Here is a 19,448-nt window from a genome sequence, read left to right on the forward strand (position 1 = left end):
GTTACAAAGAACATGCATTTTATTTTATTTGATGTATGTGTTTCTTTGTTTTCTTCGGTCTGAACTCGTCTTGGTTTACCAGCTCTTTATGGAACCAAACACAACCACACAAACTCACCTATCTTTTGGTTACCATGGCAACACAGCGTGTGTGCGTGTGTTAGTGTGTGTGTGTGTGTGTGTAGGCGGGGGGGGGGGGGGGTTGTTGTGGGGGAGCCTGATTAAAGTCTTCAAGGAAAAGATAATCTCATTATCATGTATTTTTTCCTTTTAAAGCCTCTGCTGCAGAGGTGCAGAGAGAACAGAAATGCACGTCTCTTAATGGCCTTTGAGTGGAAGGTAATTGAGAGGGCAAATTCTCAGTTGGATAGATTATTTGCCGGCTAGCACACGTAATGGTGATTTTATATAAATAACCAACAGAATTGGCACAAAGCCTAAGTGTAAATGTGACGTGATTATGTGATTTTTTTTTTCTGATCCTCTGTACTCCTAAATTGTTGTAGGAAGTAATTACAGTTGGCCTAAATATGCCCAAAGTCATTTTTACATTGTTCTGAATAGAGTCTATGGGTCGGCCAATCAACAAGGGTGAACACTGCCCTTCTAATTTGTGATTCAATCAGTGGCTGACCTTGTTAGTGTTTGGGACATTGCCATGACAATAAAGTTACTCCAAACAGGATCACACTCCCCTATCATCAGTAATGTACGTGTGTGTGTGGGTGTGTGTATGTGTGTGTGTGTGTGTCAGGGACAATCCAACAATTCCAGGTTTAAATCATCAATCCATCAGGAGAGTTCACAGAATAGGATCATCAATTCTATATATCAATGTGGGCTGTTGGTTCCGCTTTAAGACCCTGATGAATCCCAATGGTAATATCCATTTACAATGTATTTATAACCTCCCCCCCAACCTCCCCAACTAGGTGCTGGTTACTCAGACACCACTGAGGGGAGAGTAGAAAAGGAGGGAGGAGAGGGAGAGAGAAAGATAGAGGGATAATGGAAGTAGGAAAGAGAGACCAAGAGAGATGGAAAGAAAGAGAAAGGGAGGAAGGGGAGAGAGAGCAAGGCTTCAACTTCCAGGACAACAAGAAAACCAGCGGATCTTGTAAAACCAAACGGTGTGTGTGCGCTCTCTCTTCACCTCCCGTTGAGACGGCCTTGGAAGGGAAAAGAGAGCCCACTTATGGATTTTTAATCTCTCACCCTTTCAATTACCTATCAGTGCACTCTGTTCAATTGACATGTTCTATGAGGGGGCGGGGGTGGTGAAGGGGTCCACCAAGGTCATTGTCACCCTTGTCTGAGTAACCTGTGGCATGGCAGAATGCAGTTAGAAGAAGAAAGAGAGGTGGTGGTGGTGGTGGTGGTGTGGGGGGGGAGGTTGTGGTCGGTGCTGCTGGGGCTGCTTCTGCTGACCCGTGTAGGACCAGCTGTCACTCACAGCCCCCAGGAATCTCCTCGGATGTCACTTACACTGTTAGCCTGGAACAGCAGAGAGACGTGGAGGAGAGAGAGACACAGAGAGAGAGAGAGAGAGAGAGAGAGAGAGAGAGAGAGAGAGAGAGAGAGAGAGAGAGAGAGAGAGAGAGAGAGAGAGAGAGAGAGAGAGAGAGGAGGGGAGAATAGATGTGAAGAGCTCAGCCGGAGCTTAGGCAGACACAGAGAGCATGAATGTGAAAAAAGGGAGGATGAGGGAGGGAGGGAGGGACAGCCAGAGAGATCCAAAGGTGAAGCAAGAGCGAGAGAAAGTCCATCTCGCTCGACTCCGAAGACACATCCATTTGCAGCCCGCCTTTGATATCCAAAAGATATTCTTAAAATGGCAGACTTCAAAGAGAGCTCTTGAGAAACCCAATGTGTCCTCACTGTGAAACGTACTCTGAGTTCACCATCTGACACACCCCTCCTATCACACGTCGATGCCCGCGGACATGAAAATAAAACACCTAGATCTGTTTGATCTGACTGAAACACTGAGGCGAGGCCTTGTTGGCTTAGTTATGATACTGCCATTGGACGGCGGTGAGCACCATCGGATTGCTGTGTTCCTTTATCAGTCATGGTGTGAAATGGGATTTATTTCCTGGTGTGTATCTTTGTTTGTCGTGTTTGAGACACACAGACAGAGATAATTCGATTTAAGGTGCTCTTGGTGTCTCTCTGAATGATCGCATTGTAACAAACCTGAAGAGAGAGACTGAGAGAAAGAGAAAATGAAAAAGAGAGAGGTTATACCAATGGGCATGATGGTGTTTTGTGGTTCAGACCAGTGATAATCAAACAAGACCATGACCATAAATGGAGAACTTGTTCTTCTCTCTCCCACTCCACGTCGTTCTACATCCACCAATTTAAAAGTTGATTTGGTGGGATGAAGCTTTGATCCCTTTCTTCTCACAACTACAAGTATGCTGTTGGCCCACTGCTCATCTTTCACAGTCAGACATGCGGCAGACTGATGGAGAAAACAGAGGAGAGAGGAAGGGTGGCAAACAGATTGGGAGGGGGGGGTGTCAAGGGATGTGGGGAGAGAGAGGAATATATAGAGAGAATGAGAGAGACAGGATAAGAGCAAGAAGGAATTGAAGAGATTGAGAGAGAGAAAAGGAAAGAGAAAGAAAAAGAAAAAGAAAGAAAAAAAAAGAAAGAAAAAGAAAAAGCGAGTTTCAGATGAACCCTGTTAAGGGAGATGTAATAGCCTGATACATTTTCCGCCAGACGTGTGGGAGGTTGTGAGCAGGATCTGCCGAGTCACAGTCCAGGCCTCATCTGCAGAGCTCCGTGAAACGCCCCAAACTCCGTCTCCATCCACTCACCCTCATTCCTCTAATCCCCCTCTCCCTCTGCCACCTGTCTTTGGACTGCAAATCTTTTATTTTCTGCTGTCGCCACAGCAACCTGGACCTGCTATAGGTACACTGTACCCAGATCTGAGAGGGGATCCGGAAGTTCTCGAGTGAGACGTTATTGGATGATATCTGGAACGCTAAGGGAAGGGGATGACAGAGGGATGAGGATGGGGTTGACACCAATCTTGTTCCCTCAAAACTGCCAATGTGAATCACCATATCTGAATTTGTATGGCTCATTTGTTCCTGTAAGATTTTCTTCAATATACAGGTGACATGGATCATACTGTTCATAGTGCACGTTTTTAAGACCTGTTACTCTCATGAATCACAGTATCTAAGATACTCTTCACTGGAGGTATTTATATACACAGTGGTTAAGTATGGCATTGCATAGTTGTGCGCTGTTATGAAATAAATAAAATTGAAAATTGAAATAGATTTCCTCCAGACTCTAAATGAGCTGTCCTCACCACTTCAGTGTGTTAGGCTGCAGTGAAGGGCTTGTAAAATGGTTGCGAATCACCGCTGGCACAGTTATACAGTATCTCTTGCTTTCTTTCAGTTTCTCTCTTTTTCTCAGTCTCTTCCACTCTCCCTCTCACTAAATTTCGACCTCTTTTTCCTTCTTCTCTTGCTCCTTCACTCTCTCCCCTTCACTGTCTTTCCTCCTCTATTTCCCCCTCCCCTTTTCATTTCCCTGCAGAGTCCCTTCTCCCACCTCTCCATATTCACTGAGCAGGTCCTAGCGTTGACCAGTCTCTACATCATTACCAAGAATACACTTCCACATGGACAGTACAACCTTACATAAGACATCACTTCCTGTCAACAGCAGGGACTGGACATATGGATGGAGGACTGGATTAAACAGATGGGCTTTTCTCTAACGGCACATTTAAGTAATGAGAGACAGAGAGAGAGGAAGAGAGAAGGAGGGATGGAGAGGGAAATGGAGACAGTTTTGCTTCCAGAATCCACTGACATTTTAGTGGTGAATGTGTGTGTTTGGGGGTGTGTGAGTGTGTGTGTCTACGTGCAAGAGTGTGTGTATGTGTGTGTGTCATAATTACAGCTGTAATTAATAGTGTAGCTGGCATTTAGTGCCCAGATCTGACCATTTTGTAGAATTACACCCTGATAGGAAGCAAAGGGAGGACATTACTCCTATAAGGAAAGCGAAATGCTCTTTAAGCTATTTCATTTAGCTGTCATAAATGTTGCTCTATGTTTCATCTCCTTATCTGGGGGATGTGGAGAGAGAAGGGATCAGCTTGCAGCAGTGGCTAGAAGACAGATTTTCACCTATAGACCAATTATCACCCTACGTCACACAACTGTCAAGCAGGCTCAACTGCGCATGTGGGTTGTAAAAAGACGAACTTCTCCCCGTTCTATTACTCTTGGAGTGTCGTTCAGGTCATCATATATCTCTGGCCACTGGATTGCAGGGCTTGATATTAACTTTTTGAGGCTCTTGGCCTTTGGACAAATACATTTACGTTCACTTGTCTATGCACAAAAGTCACTTGACCCCGATACCCTTAAATAAATAGCCTGTCCAAGTGATCGGGCAAAACTAGCCTGGCTAACGGAGGTCGCTTTCTCAGGCAAATGACGAATGAAACAGACAGGTTAAAGAAATCCGAGATTCTGGCTATCTTCACCAGACTCGTATCTACATTAGGCAGTCCTCCCTGACGTTTCTGGTGTAGAATGGAGTGAAATACAACATTGTGCACACTGCCAGTGAGCGAGTCTGACTGAGGCTAACGTCAAAACAGTGTAACTGGGATGTAGTCTCACTCAGATTGCCAGTTTAAACAAATCAGAAAAATAATCGGACCAGCTGACTAAAAGCAGAATTCCCATATCTCTTGAAAGCTGCCCTGCTCGACTTTTTAAATGTAGAATTGACTGTAAAAGTGTAAATTTATGAACTTTGTGACATGACGTGAAGACATGGTTGCCGCTCGACTATGCGGTCTGTACCGGGCGACATTCTCACTCAAATTTCAAGACTTTCGTGACCCAAATCAAAATTCTGATGCGACAGATCATTGGGTAATCGCTTTCTCTCCTAAAGGCATGTCCTCCTCGACGCTTTTGGTCTTTTTAAATCTAACTATTTGTATTATCCGTGTGGTCCTTTTGCCATTTAAAATGCTATCCTTTCCCAGTTTTCTGCAGCCACAGTGCGCGCGCATCCCGATTGTTTACAAACAAATAATTGGTCTATACACAACAATATTAGAGAAGGCCCTGCATGATATTTACTACAGAGATATGAATCAGCCTGATTTCGATTTTGTTTTATAACTTCATTGTCCCAGAGGCAAACAGGAAGGGAATTTCAATGGATAAACACAGTATACTGAGTCATGTTCTAAGCAAAACTACTTTTTATTCATTTGTGTTGTTTTCATCATTACATGACAGGCATGTCAATGGCCACTGACACAAATGTATATCTGTACTGTTGCAATGTTGTGGGCACTTTATCTGGGCCATGTACAGGCAGGGAGTATGTACACACACAGACATATGGTAGGCTTCAATCAAGCCTTGCATATCAAAACCAACACCATTGATTTATATAGCTTGTCTGAGCAGATGCCACAAGCTGGGCCCCTTGGCATATGGAAAGATCTCAGGTCACCATTGGGACAGCCCCGTCAACAGCACACCCACCCCCTCCATTCGTCTCCAGGATGTGAGGTAATTAAAGAGGAAGTGGGACCGTGGCGTCTCCCGAGGAGTCGCTAATTAAACTCTATATGTAAATATTTAATGTAGAGCAGCTTTCGTAAAGCGAGCAGCAAAGAGGACAACAACAAGGCCATTGTCGGGCACCAAGGGAGAAGAGCGATTTCATTTCCTGTTTCCTGTTTATGCTTAAACAATCCCAGTCCTAGTCTGTCTCTACCAGCTGTACACCCATCCTCTGACTCACATCTCATAGATGGGGGTTGAAGGAGAAAGAGAGGGAATCTTGCTCTGAAGGCCCCCCAGTCACAGAGAATCTGAAGGAGAGAGGGCTCAAAAAAGACCCTCTCTCAGCCCTCCAGCTGTAGTGAGCGCTCCGTTGTGAACGGAAGAAGCGCCCATAGCTGGGGGGAGGGGGGGGGGGCGTTAGTTTAATTTTAGCAGCAGTCTGATTAAGCCCTCTTATTATCTTAGCATGGCTAGTCTTTGAATAGGAGCTGTGGTGGGGCAGGGGTTGGGGGAGGAGTGGTGGCTTTCTTCCCGGGGTGTAGGGGGACTGCCACTTACTCATCATGGACAGAGAGAGATTGACACTCACACTGGCTGCAGGGGAGGGGGGAGGTGGAGGGCAGAGGAAGGGAGGTAACGAAGAGGAGGGAGGCAGGGGAGACCGAGAGGAGAGGAAGGAAAGAGAAGCGCACGGAGGTAGACAGGGAGAGGTGGGAGGGTGAGAGGGAGGGAGGGAGGAAGAGAGAGAAAGTGAGAGGGGGGGTGGTGAAGACAGGTGGAGAAAGAGAGAGACACGCTGCTGTAGAGAGATGGAAGGGAGACTACTATTGTGTGTAGGCTAAGCTAAGATTAATTCCCTATTAACTGGTGATTTATACTTTCTTAATAGTTGTTTAATCAATATTCATGAGAGTGGTTGCTCTCAATTTGCATATTTGTGGTCAGCATTTTACGTACACAGTGTGTCTCATGGAAACAGAAGTCTTTGTGTCGAGACTTGATGTTCCACAACAGTGATCAGCCCCGACTATAATAAAAGAAACACCCTTGCAAATCTACTTCAATCACAGTATCAGCAGGTACATGCTCACACACTGTACTGAGGGGTATGTTTTAATTAGCCTACTTAAATGAAGCCAGGGTGGAACTGTGGTATAATGGATTGTTTATCTTTCTTTTATGAGTTGGCAGAACTGTGTTGTTCTTAGTGTTCTGTGTACAGAGTACAGTGTGTCCCTCCGTTTCCATCCTCACGCTCTTTCTCAGCCTCTCCCTCTCAGCCTCTTTCTCTCCGGCTCTCTCCGTTTCAGTGAGCCTCTCTTTCTCAGCCTCTACCTCTCAGCCTCTTTCTCTCCGGCTCTCTCCGTTTCAGTGAGCCTCTCTTTCTCAGCCTCTCCCTCTCAGCCTCTTTCTCTCCGGCTCTCTCCGTCTCTGTGAGCCTCTCTTTCTCAGCCTCCCTCAGCCTCCCTCAGCCTCTTTCTCTGTCACCCTCTCTCTATTTTGCCGCGGTCCAAGGTCGATTCTTTTGCTCTAAGCGTTGTGGTGGTGCTCCTCAAGGTTGAGGGACTGACCGTATTCGCTTCCCAGCTCTGCCAGGGTGTTTATGTAACCTTGGTCGACTTGGAAGCCGGCCTTAAATTCAGATCCAACTTTAGGAAATTTCAGCAGCTATGTATATCTGCTATTACTCATCTTGCCGGGTACATACTCTCACACACACATTTGGAGTCTGCAACTACCCTCTCCTTCTCTCTGTCTCCTCCCCTCTCTCTTCCCCCACCAAACCCCTCCTCTTTTGCCACCTCCACAATTCAATTTCATCCTGTCCCCTGTCCCTCTTTTCCACCCCCCGCACCACACCACCCCTCTCTGTCTATCTTTGCTGACACAGTACTCTCATCCCTCGTTCCCTGCTGGTGTCTCTGCAGTCGGGTCCCATAGGCCATGCCACAGCTTCCCACTGTCTACTATACTCTCCTCTCCTCCCACTATTCCCGCCAGCTACCTCTCACCATTCTCTGCTAACCTTCACCGTGTAGTGGCAGTAACCTATTCGGCTTTCCTCCCTCCATGACTTGAGCGCTGCCTGTCTTCTACTATCCGTCTATTTCTCCCTCCTTCCCTCCCTCCCTCCCTCCCTCCCTCCCTCCCTCCCTCCCTCCCTCCCTCCCTCCCTCCCTCCCTCCCCAATAAGTCTCTCTGTCTCTCCCTTCCTCCCTCCCTTTCCATTACTCCATATCTCCCTCACTCCCTCCTTCCGTCTCTACATCACTGTCATATCTGTAACGATGCTAAACCTGTCCCCATCCCTCTTCCTCTCCGTCTCTCTCCTGCATGCCCCTCTCCTGCATGCCCCTCTCCTGCATGTCCCTTTCCTGCATGCCCCTCTCCTGCATGCCCCTCGCCTGCATGGCCCTCTCCTGCATGCCCCTCTCCTGCATGCCCCTCTCCTGCATGCCCCTCTCCTGCATGCCCCTCTCCTGCATGCCCCTCTCCTGCATGCCCCCCTCCTGCATGCCCCTCTCCTGCCTTTCTACTTGTGTCCCTCCCTCTCTTCCTCCACCCCCCCCCCCCCCCCCTCCTTCCCCCCAACACATCTAGAGATAACCCCAGATGACCTCTGGCTGACCAGACAGCTGATATAGAGTCCCCAGACATGCTCTCCAGTTCATATGTCTCCATCTTGACCAGCTAGATACTAGCATCTCACCATCTGCCTTATTGATGTAGCCTGCATGGAGACAGTTGACACTGATGTAGGGGGTTCAGAGAGAGGGCGGACATGAGAGGTGAAGTGGGGAATAAGGTCAGTCATGTTTAATGAGCTGCATGCTTCCTTTCAATAGCTCTGCTGGTTACTGGAACACAGTTCACATAGGCTATTTAAGATTGTGGAATCATCTAGACAGATTTTCAACACACCAGCTTTGCCACAAGTATGTCTTGTTCATGCATTGAGACATAGTAGAACTTAACTAAACCAACATTTCTCAGTGTCACCCACAAGTGAAATTTGTTCAGCGAACTTTCGTCGCTGCAGTGGCACTTACATGTCTGAAAGCACGCGCCGCTCCAAAGATGACGGAAGCGCCTCGCGCCTAACCTGCATCCCGCTGTTTCCCGTGACAGAGGAGTGCGGCCCGTCTTGGGCAAAATGAGCGGATTACCATGTCATTAAAGCGTTTGAGTTAGCAAGACGACTCCGTGTTGACGGCAAAGCGCAACAAAATCGTCTTATCCCGGAGGGAAAGAATGCTAATATTCTATATTTAGGACAGTATTAAGGCCCATTATCCAACAGACTAGGACTTGATCCGGATCTTTCTTTTGTAGCCCTGTCCTCTTTTGTGATGTTCTGGAGTGTTGAAAGGGAAGGGAGGATGCGTCGGAAAAGGAACGTCAACCGAAGGATGGAACTAGCAATGACACAACATTTGCTTGGTACAAAACATTCCTTTTTACTGGAAAGTCATTAATTGGCATAATTTTAAATTTTATTTCTGCCAAAGCCCATTTCTCATTTCCCTGTCAGTGTCCTACTGAATTGTCTGTCACTCAGTAGCTTACATCTCTTTTCCCCACCTGCTTCTAAATCTCTCTCTCTCTCATTGTGTTTTTCTACTATTCCACCAATATAAACTCACTTTTCCTTCTTTATTTATCACCCCTCATCTCTCACTTTCTGTCTTTCCCTCGTATCAGCCTGTCCTACTCAACTCCCTCAATTTAAATTCAATTTGAAATCCAATTTAAATTCATACAGGAGGCTTCATAGCCGAGGACAGATAAACATTTAGCAAGGCTAACAAATCACACAGTTGACAGAATAACTCCCTGTCCATGGCAGTGTGATGCAGTGGAGCGAGGCTGGATGGACTGGGTAGCCTGTGGCTATACCTGACTCTCTGTAACTGATGCAAACCCGTTAGTCCACTTTGAAGATGTAGACCTTTTTTGTTATGCTTTCAAAGCCCTTGAAAAAATAGTTATATATGGTTCAACTCTCTTTCTCTCTTACTCTTATGCTTTACTCCTTTGTGTATGGCTGTTGTGTTCGAGTGTGTGTGTGTGTGTGTGACTCCCCACTTGAGGTCACATTGTTGATGATGTCCTAATTCGTAATGGTCTGTCATCACAGCATGTCTTTAAATGGGCCATTATGATGTCGTTTGTTACCGCAGCTTGACAAATACAGCTTAAGGATTTGATATATGCACCTGAAAATGCTACATTAGTCGGTTCATCATCCATTCACACCTTGCAAGCTGTATCAGTGTTGTAATAACTCCTTCCCGCCAGCAGGTGGCGGACCAGGCAGCCAGCACACCGTTCTCCATGAGGAGCAGTGGAAGATGCCGGCTCTGCCAGCGCTGCTGCTGTCGACACACTTCCTCCTCTTCCTGTTGCTGCTGACCATGGCCCCTCACTCGCTCACCCAGAACCCAGCCCTCGCCGCCGTACGCATGGGTAAGGATACACCCGCCATGCGTGTGTGTGTGTGTGTGAGAGTGTGTCATGCATTGTGTCTCTATATTCTCAACTCTCCTTAGTACAGTTCTGATGGACTATCTAAAGACATCTTTCATCGATACACAGCAGCCGGTCCTTGTAAAACTCCTCGACCTCCTCAGCTAAGAAAGCTTGTAACTGTCCATGTCGTCCATGTGGATGGACATACTTTTGGTTGGCTTTTAACTGTGGATTCAGGTGGTTGCCAGGGGTGATGGTGTTGTCTGTCCGAGGGAAGATCTTTCGGTGAACCAGTCTGGTGTGTGTGTGTAACTCAGCCCTGACCTCTATCAGACTGATGGACTAAATGTTAGTCAAAGGTCAGCTCTGTAGAGGCTGACATACACACACACTCACGTACGCTACCACACATCAGGCAGATGACAGGTGGGCTGAGAAGATGTGGCTCTCTGGATCGGAGGCTGCGATGGAGTCTGGCATGTGTGCCGAAACTCTCTTTGGTCCACTGTGTGTCCACGTGTGTGTTTCTGAGCGTTTGCTTGTCTTCCTCCATCGCTTTACGTCTGCCTCAACTCTCCCTCTCTCCCTATCCCGCTCGCTCAATCGTGTTAACTGAGTCGATCAAACCCCCCTCCCCCCCAGCGGCCATCTTGGACGACCAGTCCTCCTGTGGTCGTGGCGAGCGTCTTGCGCTGGCCCTGGCACGAGAAAACATCAACAGCCTGATGGAGGCTCCGTCCCGCGCCCGCGTGGAGGTCGACATCTACGAGCTGCAGAAAGACTCCCAGTATGACACCACAGACACCAGTAAGTACACCCCTCTGCCACTATGGTTTACTTTAGTGTTGAATGGCTCGTCTGTAAAGTAAATAACCCCCCCCCCCCCCCCTCCGAACCAGGAAGACGTAATTGTCATTGATCTCAGGCAGGGATGGCTGGGATGTGGATGACAATGCAGTATCACACAGACGCACACACACACACACACACTCTCTCTCTCTCTCTCTCTCCCTTTGTCCCCCTTTCTCTCTCACTCTCACTCTACAAGCTGGGGATCTGTCTAGTGTCTGAGGGAACAGGTTCAGCAAGGCAGAATTAGAAGTCTAATCTCCTGTGGAGAGAGGAGGGAGTCTGATTACAGTTATGACAGTAATTAATCACGGGTGTCCTCCATTGACGCCTAATTTGATCTACGGTCCAAGAAGAGGACACAGACACGACTGGAACTCGTCCAACATATTGACTCTTCGTCTCCTCTGGTGCTGGCAGATCCACTCTCTTCCTAATCCTCTTTCGTGTAGGCTACTTGTCTTCCTCTCCTCTCCTCTCTTATCTGCCTGTAACACCTTTCTTTCTTTCCTTCTCTGACTGTCTGTTTTTCTATTTCCTCTCTATCTTTCCTCGACCACTCCATCTTGTCCCTTCCCCACCCCCCACCCCCAGTGTGTCAGATATTGCCAAAGGGCATGGTGTCAGTGATAGGCCCCGCCTCTAGCCCCGCGTCAGGCTCCACTGTCAGTCACATCTGTGGAGAGAAGGAGGTGAGTCCAACCTCATCCGTCTACTCCCCGGCCTCATCCGTCTACTCCCCGGCCTCATCCGTCTACTCCCCGGCCTCATCCGTCTACTCCCCGGCCTCATCTGTCCACTCCCCGGCATCATACGTCTCCACTACAGCCACCTCCATGCTTTCTAGCCTCTTAAAGCATATACTGTATGTAAATCCTTCATAATACTGCAATGCGAATTTACCCAAACATTGTAAAATCAGGGGCTCTACTGCAGCTACAGATCATTTATAGATTTATGATATAGATATTATATGATATGATAAGTCTTGATAGATCGTTATAAAAGTTATCCAGTACAGACATCACTGCAGATATACATATTGGCCATAGAGAGATACAGTGATATTCCTGATCTCCTTGGATCTCCCGAGTTAATAAGTAGTTATATGTATGATAATAGCTTCCTATTTTATTTCACGCTTAAATGAACTTTTCCATAAGGTGCTATGTATATTAAACCTTCTGTACTCAGAATAGGCCGGATTACCATAGGCTGTCAGTCACATACTGATTCTAAAATGAGATTCTGCGTGCTATCGCTCCAGGGCTTTATTTTCCACGTTAAATCAGTTATGAGAGAGGGGGTTTCAACCCGGGGGGGCTGAAGATTCTAGTCCATCAGTTTAAGTCGACCCTGGTGGGTCGTTTGGAGCCCCAGGGGTGAGGATCCTAATGTAAAAATGTGCTAGCCTGTTAGCATGTCTGCCGGAGGAGACTAGCTACTGCCACTGAAACACCTTCTGCTTTCTGCTCCTCTGGCTTTGAATCATCTCAGTAAAGGACTGAGGATGTTATTGAGAACAAAAGCTTTACCTCTACCCAACCCACGACCTCTACATCCCTTTTCCCCCGTCGCCCTCACTTCAACCTCTCCTCTTTTTAATATGAATCATCCTGTCTTCATGCTTTTAGACACACCATCCTACTGTTTGTGAACATAGTATTTCACATACTATATATAGGTGGTGCACTGAAACTGAACCCTCCCTCCTGTTCCAGATCCCTCATGTGAAGATCGGACCGGAGGAGACGCCCAAGCTCCCATATCTGCGCTTTGCCTCGGTTACGCTTTACCCTAGCAACGAGGACCTGAGCTTAGCCATTGGTGCCATCCTGCGTTCCTTCAGCTATCCCACCGCCAGCCTCATCTGCGCCAAGGCCGAGTGTGAGTGGGCACACATGCCAACACAACACAACGCACACACACACACACACACGCACACACACACACAGAGAGACCTCACGCTCTTGTATGAGAGACTTCAGTCCACGCGGAGGATTACCAGAGCCCTCGACAGAGTGGATTATGCTTCACTGATGAGCTACCACACACTTGCACACACATACACACACCCTCCTTGATGAGCTCCCTCTTCGCTCGGCTGCTCAGGTCTGGCCCAAGGTCGAGGGTGATCATGCTCTGAATACGACTGCCGCCGCTCGTCCCCCCTCCTTAGACACCGCTCTTTATCGATCTCTCACTTTTCCACTCGACTGCTCTGGTCTGGCCAAGCCTCTGTTGTTTTAACAGTTTGTCTCCAAGGAGACAGTTACTCTGTTGTTGTTTTCTGCTTGTCTGCCACCCTGTTAAATCAGAAGCCATACGGAGGCTTTGTGTGTTCATTATTATCGGAATTTAACGTTTGCAACAGGCTAGCTCACTGGTGCCTGAATGTTAGGAGATAAAGATTATGGAGCCGAGGGAGTTCTGTTATACTTAAGAAGTAAAATATAATTTGTTATTTAAAGTTGAATTCATTATCAGTCATGTAGCTACACAGAAACAACGCTGCAAAACCAAAAGGACTGTTTGTTTCTTGTTTTAACTGGTACTGCCTGTTTCCTACCCAAACATTGACTCTGCTTTGGCAATTAACCAACCAATCAAACATTATAATGTTGAATTTGTTTCAATTGGTTAAATGTTTGTTTGTGTGCCACATTTCCTACAAACACATCTTCTCTGACCAATCAGTTGTCTTGCTCCAACCCTCAGGCCTGCTGCGATTGGAGGAGCTGGTGCGTCGGTTCTTGATCTCACGTGAAACACTGTCCGTCAGAATGCTGGACGAGAGCCTTGACCCCACCCCCCTTCTGAAGGAGATCCGAGATGACAAGGTGGCCACAATCATCATCGACGCCAATGCCTCCATTTCCTACCTTATTCTCCGAAAGGTAACCAATACCCCCTGGAACTACCATACTCTGAATACTGTCATAGTCTGAACACTGTCCATATTTTTTACTGATAACGCAGAACTTTCCTCAAGGAAAGAATAACAGTAACAGATAGGTAACCCACTCTGCGATGGGTTACCTATCTCCCTTGCGTTACCTATCTCCCTTCTCTACTTCCCTCTCTTTCTCTTCCTTCTCTGTCTCTCCTTCATCAGGCATCGGAGCTGGGCATGACGTCAGCATTTTACAAATACATCCTCACCACAATGGTAAGACCATCCACCAATCAAAACTCGTATGTCCCCACAAACACAAATTGGAGCCTCCCCTCCTCTGCCAGCTGTGCCCACATGCCCCTGTGGTAACTCCTGCCATGAATGACGGGCCAAATGTGTGTCCGGTTTCTAATCTGAAATGCATGCTGGTCCGGACCAGTTTGTCATCATTATGTTGCTGCACGCCGCGTGCCCTTGCGTGAGGTGACATCCATAGTTAATAATATTTCTACATCGTGTCCCTGCTAACAGTCGGCTGGTATGCAGGGCGTTTTTCCAGCCTTTCCCCTACAAGGGCAGTTGACTCTTCAAGGGCAAAACTGCACTCATCCCAACTTTGGATAAGAACCAAAAATCTATAAATCATGACATTCCTCTCTCTCTTTCTTTTTTCTCTCTCTCTCCCTCTCTCCATCTCTCCGTCTCTGTCTCTCTTTTTCGCCCATCTTGATAAACTGCTTAATAAAATGCATGGCCGTCTGCTGCCTGTCGAAGTCCAGACTCATGCCCTAGGTCTGGTGATGTCATCATAACGCGCCCTGTGCCTGTCTCAATAGAACACAGACAGACAAACCTCATGGCCCCACCCACTTACCTCGACCATTTGGCTTGACCCCCTCCACCTTCTTGTTCCTCAGGACTTCCCCTTGCTCCGATTGGACGATGTTGTTGACGAGCAGTCCAACATTGTGGGTTTCTCCATGCTCAACAGTTCGCATCCCTTCTACCTGGAGTTCATCAGGAGTCTGAACCTGTCCTGGAGAGAGGGCTGTGACCTCAGCCCCTACCCAGGCCCTGCGGTGAGGACCGGAACATACAACCCTTCAGCACTTCAACACTCACATAGTATAATGACCATATGCTCATACACCGATTCACAGCCTCTAGATCTCAGTACCCAGGGTCGTATTTATACTCTGGGTTTTATTCGATATATTAGCGCTTGGAAGGAGAACATCCTTGTTTCAGCTGTTCCTGGTTACGAATACACCGTTCCTAGTGGAACCCTTCAGTGAGAACTATGAACATCTCACAGGGCTTGTCCACATCTCTCATTTAATAACGTTTTTTTCTGGTTCCTGTAAACGAGTGATGGAGCTCATATTTCACTGACGTCACACAGTATGTGTTTTAGTACTGATAGGACTTTAATCTGACACATCCTGGCCCGTGCCATCACTCATACACTCTGGTAGTGCACACACACATTCACATTGCATCTGTGTAGACACATGCCACACACACACACCGCCTGCTATTTCTTTTTTACACTATCAGTTGTGAGCAGTTGCCCAGCTGCCACAAGCAATCAGTTTGATTCACGTGCTGTCCCTCTGACTGATGGCTGGACGGACCTAGTAACGCTCATGTCTGATTGGCCAACGGAGACAATGCTCGCACATGGGCCGCTGATTGAATAATGTTGATATCCAACGTTCCTGTTCCTCTCCGGTTTACGATCTCTCTGTCACTTGTTGGCTTGTTCCTCTCCTTTCGCACACCTCCTCTTTCTCATCCCTCTCTTTCTCTCTCTCCCTCCCCCCTGTTCTCATCACTCTCCCTCTCCCTCTCTCAATCTCTCTCTGTCTGTTCTCTGCCCGCCTCATTCTATGTACCACACCCTTTGTGACTTTGTGAGCAATAAACAATTTAATCAATGTGTTTTTCACCCTTCTCTCTCCTGCTTTCTTCCTCCCACTATCCTTCCCCACTCCCCTCTCTACCCCCCCCCGTCCCCCTTCCCCCGTGCCTCCCCCAGCTGTCCTCGGCCCTCATGTTTGACGCGGTGCACGTGGTCGTGGGTGCTGTCCAGGAGCTGAACAGGAGTCAGGAGATCGGGGTCAGGCCTCTCAGCTGCACCTCTCCTCTCATCTGGCAGCACGGGACCAGCCTGATGAACTACCTCCGCATGGTAACGCATAGCAACACCCTAACCCTGCACGGGAACCCATGACAACACGCAATCACATCACACTGTCTCCATATGGTAACCTAGAGCAACACGCTACAGCGTCGCATGGCACAGCCTGTTCCTCCTACAGTGCCCCAACTCACTTCATTACACACCCTCGTAAACAAGAGGGCCTGCACTAGCGATCAACTATCTGCTCGGCGGCAAGGGACGAACTGAGATCACATTCAAAGGCTTAGCATTGTTTGTTGTTTTTCTGCCGAGGATGGGATTTTCCATTAGTGTCGTCTTCTTCATCCGAGTCTATAGGTGTTGTTGTTGTTGTTGTTGTGTTGTTGCTGTTGTTGTTGGCAGCGGTGTTCTGTTGTTGTTCTTGGCAGCAGTGTTGTGTTGTGTTGTTGTGGTTGGCAGCAGTGTTGTATTCTCATCAGGGTTGTTTTTGTTGTAGTCAGGGGGTTCTCTCTGTTTCTCCAACATCCCCCTCCTCTTCGATTTGTCTCCTCTCCAATTTGTGTCTGCCACCTCCTATCTCTCTCCATCTGTCTCTCCGCTCATCCCTCTCTCCCTCCCAGACATTGTTCTCTTGCACTCCGAGCATCCTTCCATCATCCCCTTACTCTCTTTGGCAGCAGTTCCACTCCCCTTCTCTCCTCCCTGGTCCCCTTATCCCTCCATATTTCCCTCCATCTTGTTCGTGGTTCACGCCTCCTGTTTTGGGGGCATGATTCATTTCGAGTCCCTTTTGCTAACCTCTCTCTCTCCCTCTCTCTCTTTCTCTCTCTCTCTCTCTCTCTCTCTCTCTCTCTCTCTCTCTCTCTCTCTCTCTCTTTCTCTCTCTCTCTCTCTCTCTCTCTCTCTCTCTCTCTCTCTCTCTCTCTCTCTCTCTCTGTCTCTCTCTCCGTCTGTGCTCCCCCCTGTCTCAGCTCTGGCAGCTACGCGATACAATGCTGTTTGTCCAGGATCAGCCATGCTGATCTCTTTCTCCCTCATTTCCCTCTCTTCCCTCTCTTCCCTCTCTTCCCTCTCTTCCCTCTCTTCCATCTCTTCCCTCTCTTCCATCTCTTCCCTCTCTTCCCTCTCTTCCATCTCTTCCATCTCTTCCCTCTCTTCCCTCTCTTCCCTCTCTTCCCTCTCTTCCCTCTCTTCCATCTCTTCCATCTCTCCCCTCTCTCCCTTTCCCAACTACCCCTTTGGCTCTGCTTTTTTCGTCTTTTCCCTCTATTTCCGCTCCACATCGCTGGCCCTCTCTTCCTTTGTATATCCGCCCTCCCCTTCTCACTCACCACTCTCTCCCCCCAGGTGGAGTATGATGGTTTGACGGGCCGAGTGGAGTTCAACAGTAAAGGCCAGAGAACCAACTACACCCTGAGGATCCTGGAGAAGCACCGCGGCGGTCATAAAGAGGTCAGCGTGTCACAGGGTCACGGGGTCGTGGGTCACAGAGTGGTCACGGCTCAAGGGGTCAAATAGCAGGCTATGCTTTCTCATTGATTGAGACGTTAATCAAGTGTTTATCCCCACACTCTATTTCTCTCGTTTTCTCCTTTCCTATCCCTCCTTCCCTTTCTTCACCCTCATCCCTCTCTCTCTCTCCACCGCTCTCTCCTTCTCTCCTCAGATTGGTATTTGGTACTCCAATAACACTCTGGCGATGAACACGACCTCTCTGGATGTGAACATGGCTGAGACTCTGGCCAACAAGACTCTCGTAGTCACCACCATCCTGGTTAGTCTGCTACCTACTTTGTCATCTCCCACAACCTGTGATCGACCGTGTGAAAGGTACTGCCACCTCAGTAACCACAGTAACAGAACAGAGGCCAGGAGCATAGGTGGAAGATGGAAGACCAGGGAAGCATGAGGATCATTTACTGCATCTGTAGGAAGGTGGACGTTTGTCACAGAAATAGCCCTCTGACTGACGTTCCATTAAAAGGGAACATTTTGATGTCAACTCTAACTGGTCCGTTTGCCTGGACTAGATTCCACGCTGGCGATAATTTACACCCGGTTCACTCTGTCCATTGCAGGAGAATCCATACGTGATGCGTAAATCCAACTTCCAGGATTTCCATGGTAACGACCAGTATGAAGGATTCTGTGTGGACATGTTGAAAGAGCTGTCAGGCACTCTCAAGTTCTCCTTCAGGATCAGGCTGGTGGATGACGGGCTGTATGGAGCTCCAGAACCCAATGGATCCTGGACCGGCATGGTGGGGGAGCTCATCAATAGGGTGAGAACGCAGACACTCCCACACACACACACACACTCTCACACACACACACACATACACACACACACACACATTAAAAGTCACACAGACATAGACAGACACACAGACATAAAAATACACACACACAAACACATTCCACTACAGAGAGGAGAGGGTTTTTGTTGTCCCGATCCTTTTAGTTATCTTTGTCACAACCCAGGCCAAGCACCACAACCGTTGCCATAACAACCTACTTCAAGAGCCTATGTTGCAGCAACTAAAACGACACAGCAGCAATTACTGATGTTATCTACAGCAGTGCAGCTGCCTCTGCCTCCCATGGCTGTAAGAACGCTGCTGATAATGACCATGATAATGATGATGGGGATGATAATGGAGATGGCTGGAAAAGTAATGACCTGGGCCTACCCCTGTGTATGGTCCTCCATAGGGAAGTGCTCTGTGAGCGTGCGCCTGCGTGGGTGACCTTGCAAAACTGGTAAGAGGCTAATCAAGTCTCTTTGTCGCTAATTATGCAGTGGTTTTTCAATTAGGCCCCTGATCCTTAACTGTGTCGACACTCTCACACACACACACATACACACACACACTGCGTGCATGTGGACAAGGGCCACAAACCCACACTCAAGTCAAATGAACACACTCTCTTGAGTGTACTCAGAGACAACCTCTCAGTGGAGAACCCATACATTCACACACGTCTACTTATGTCAATTCCATGAGCCACACACACTCCCCCTCGCTTTCCCATTAAACACATTCTTCAGTCACAGACACATGCACACACACGCACACACACGCTACACCTCCGCCAGTGCTTCTGTCTGATGAAAGTGGGGGGAAACTAGCTAACAAGTATGTCCTCATTAATCAATTAAGCTGTAATTAAGACCCAGATGTGTTTGGGGCAGATGCTTTCAGGGTCCATCTCTGCACGTCGCTCCTTTTGTCCTCCACTCTGTCCGCCCTTCTTTACCTCCCTGGCCAACGTTTGCCCCTCCCTCCTTCCCTGTCTTTCTCCCTCCCTCCCTCCTTCCCTCTCTTTCTCCCTCCCTCCTTTCTCCTTCTTTCTCTCCTGCGTGTCTTGCTGTGCTCCTGACTTCAGTGTGCTGCTGTGTTCTTTAGGTGTCATGCTTTTATGTCCACAAAAAACGAATGCAGTTTGACCCTTGTTCTCTTGTCACCCCATCACCTTTGCATCCCCAACTTCCCCCTTTCTTACACTGTATTTC

The 19,448-nt window shown here is 48.0% G+C and overlaps 1 protein-coding gene across 1 annotated transcript in view; it reads left to right on the forward strand.

Annotated features, from left to right (window-relative positions):
- The window catches only part of LOC124466864 (glutamate receptor ionotropic, kainate 5), a 36,542-nt gene that overhangs the window by 10,172 nt on the left and 6,922 nt on the right, over window positions 1-19,448 (forward strand). The window contains exons 2-12 of the mRNA XM_047018791.1: window positions 9,879-10,043; window positions 10,689-10,853; window positions 11,490-11,587; window positions 12,617-12,782; window positions 13,614-13,792; window positions 14,011-14,064; window positions 14,709-14,870; window positions 15,830-15,982; window positions 17,282-17,386; window positions 17,601-17,708; window positions 18,013-18,216. Coding sequence (XP_046874747.1) covers window positions 9,929-10,043; window positions 10,689-10,853; window positions 11,490-11,587; window positions 12,617-12,782; window positions 13,614-13,792; window positions 14,011-14,064; window positions 14,709-14,870; window positions 15,830-15,982; window positions 17,282-17,386; window positions 17,601-17,708; window positions 18,013-18,216 — 1,509 coding nt within the window. The 5' untranslated portion in view covers window positions 9,879-9,928. The remainder of the gene's footprint in view (window positions 1-9,878; window positions 10,044-10,688; window positions 10,854-11,489; window positions 11,588-12,616; window positions 12,783-13,613; window positions 13,793-14,010; window positions 14,065-14,708; window positions 14,871-15,829; window positions 15,983-17,281; window positions 17,387-17,600; window positions 17,709-18,012; window positions 18,217-19,448) is intronic.

Source organism: Hypomesus transpacificus, chromosome 4 (genome assembly GCF_021917145.1).
Source record: "Hypomesus transpacificus isolate Combined female chromosome 4, fHypTra1, whole genome shotgun sequence".
Taxonomy (NCBI): domain Eukaryota; kingdom Metazoa; phylum Chordata; class Actinopteri; order Osmeriformes; family Osmeridae; genus Hypomesus; species Hypomesus transpacificus.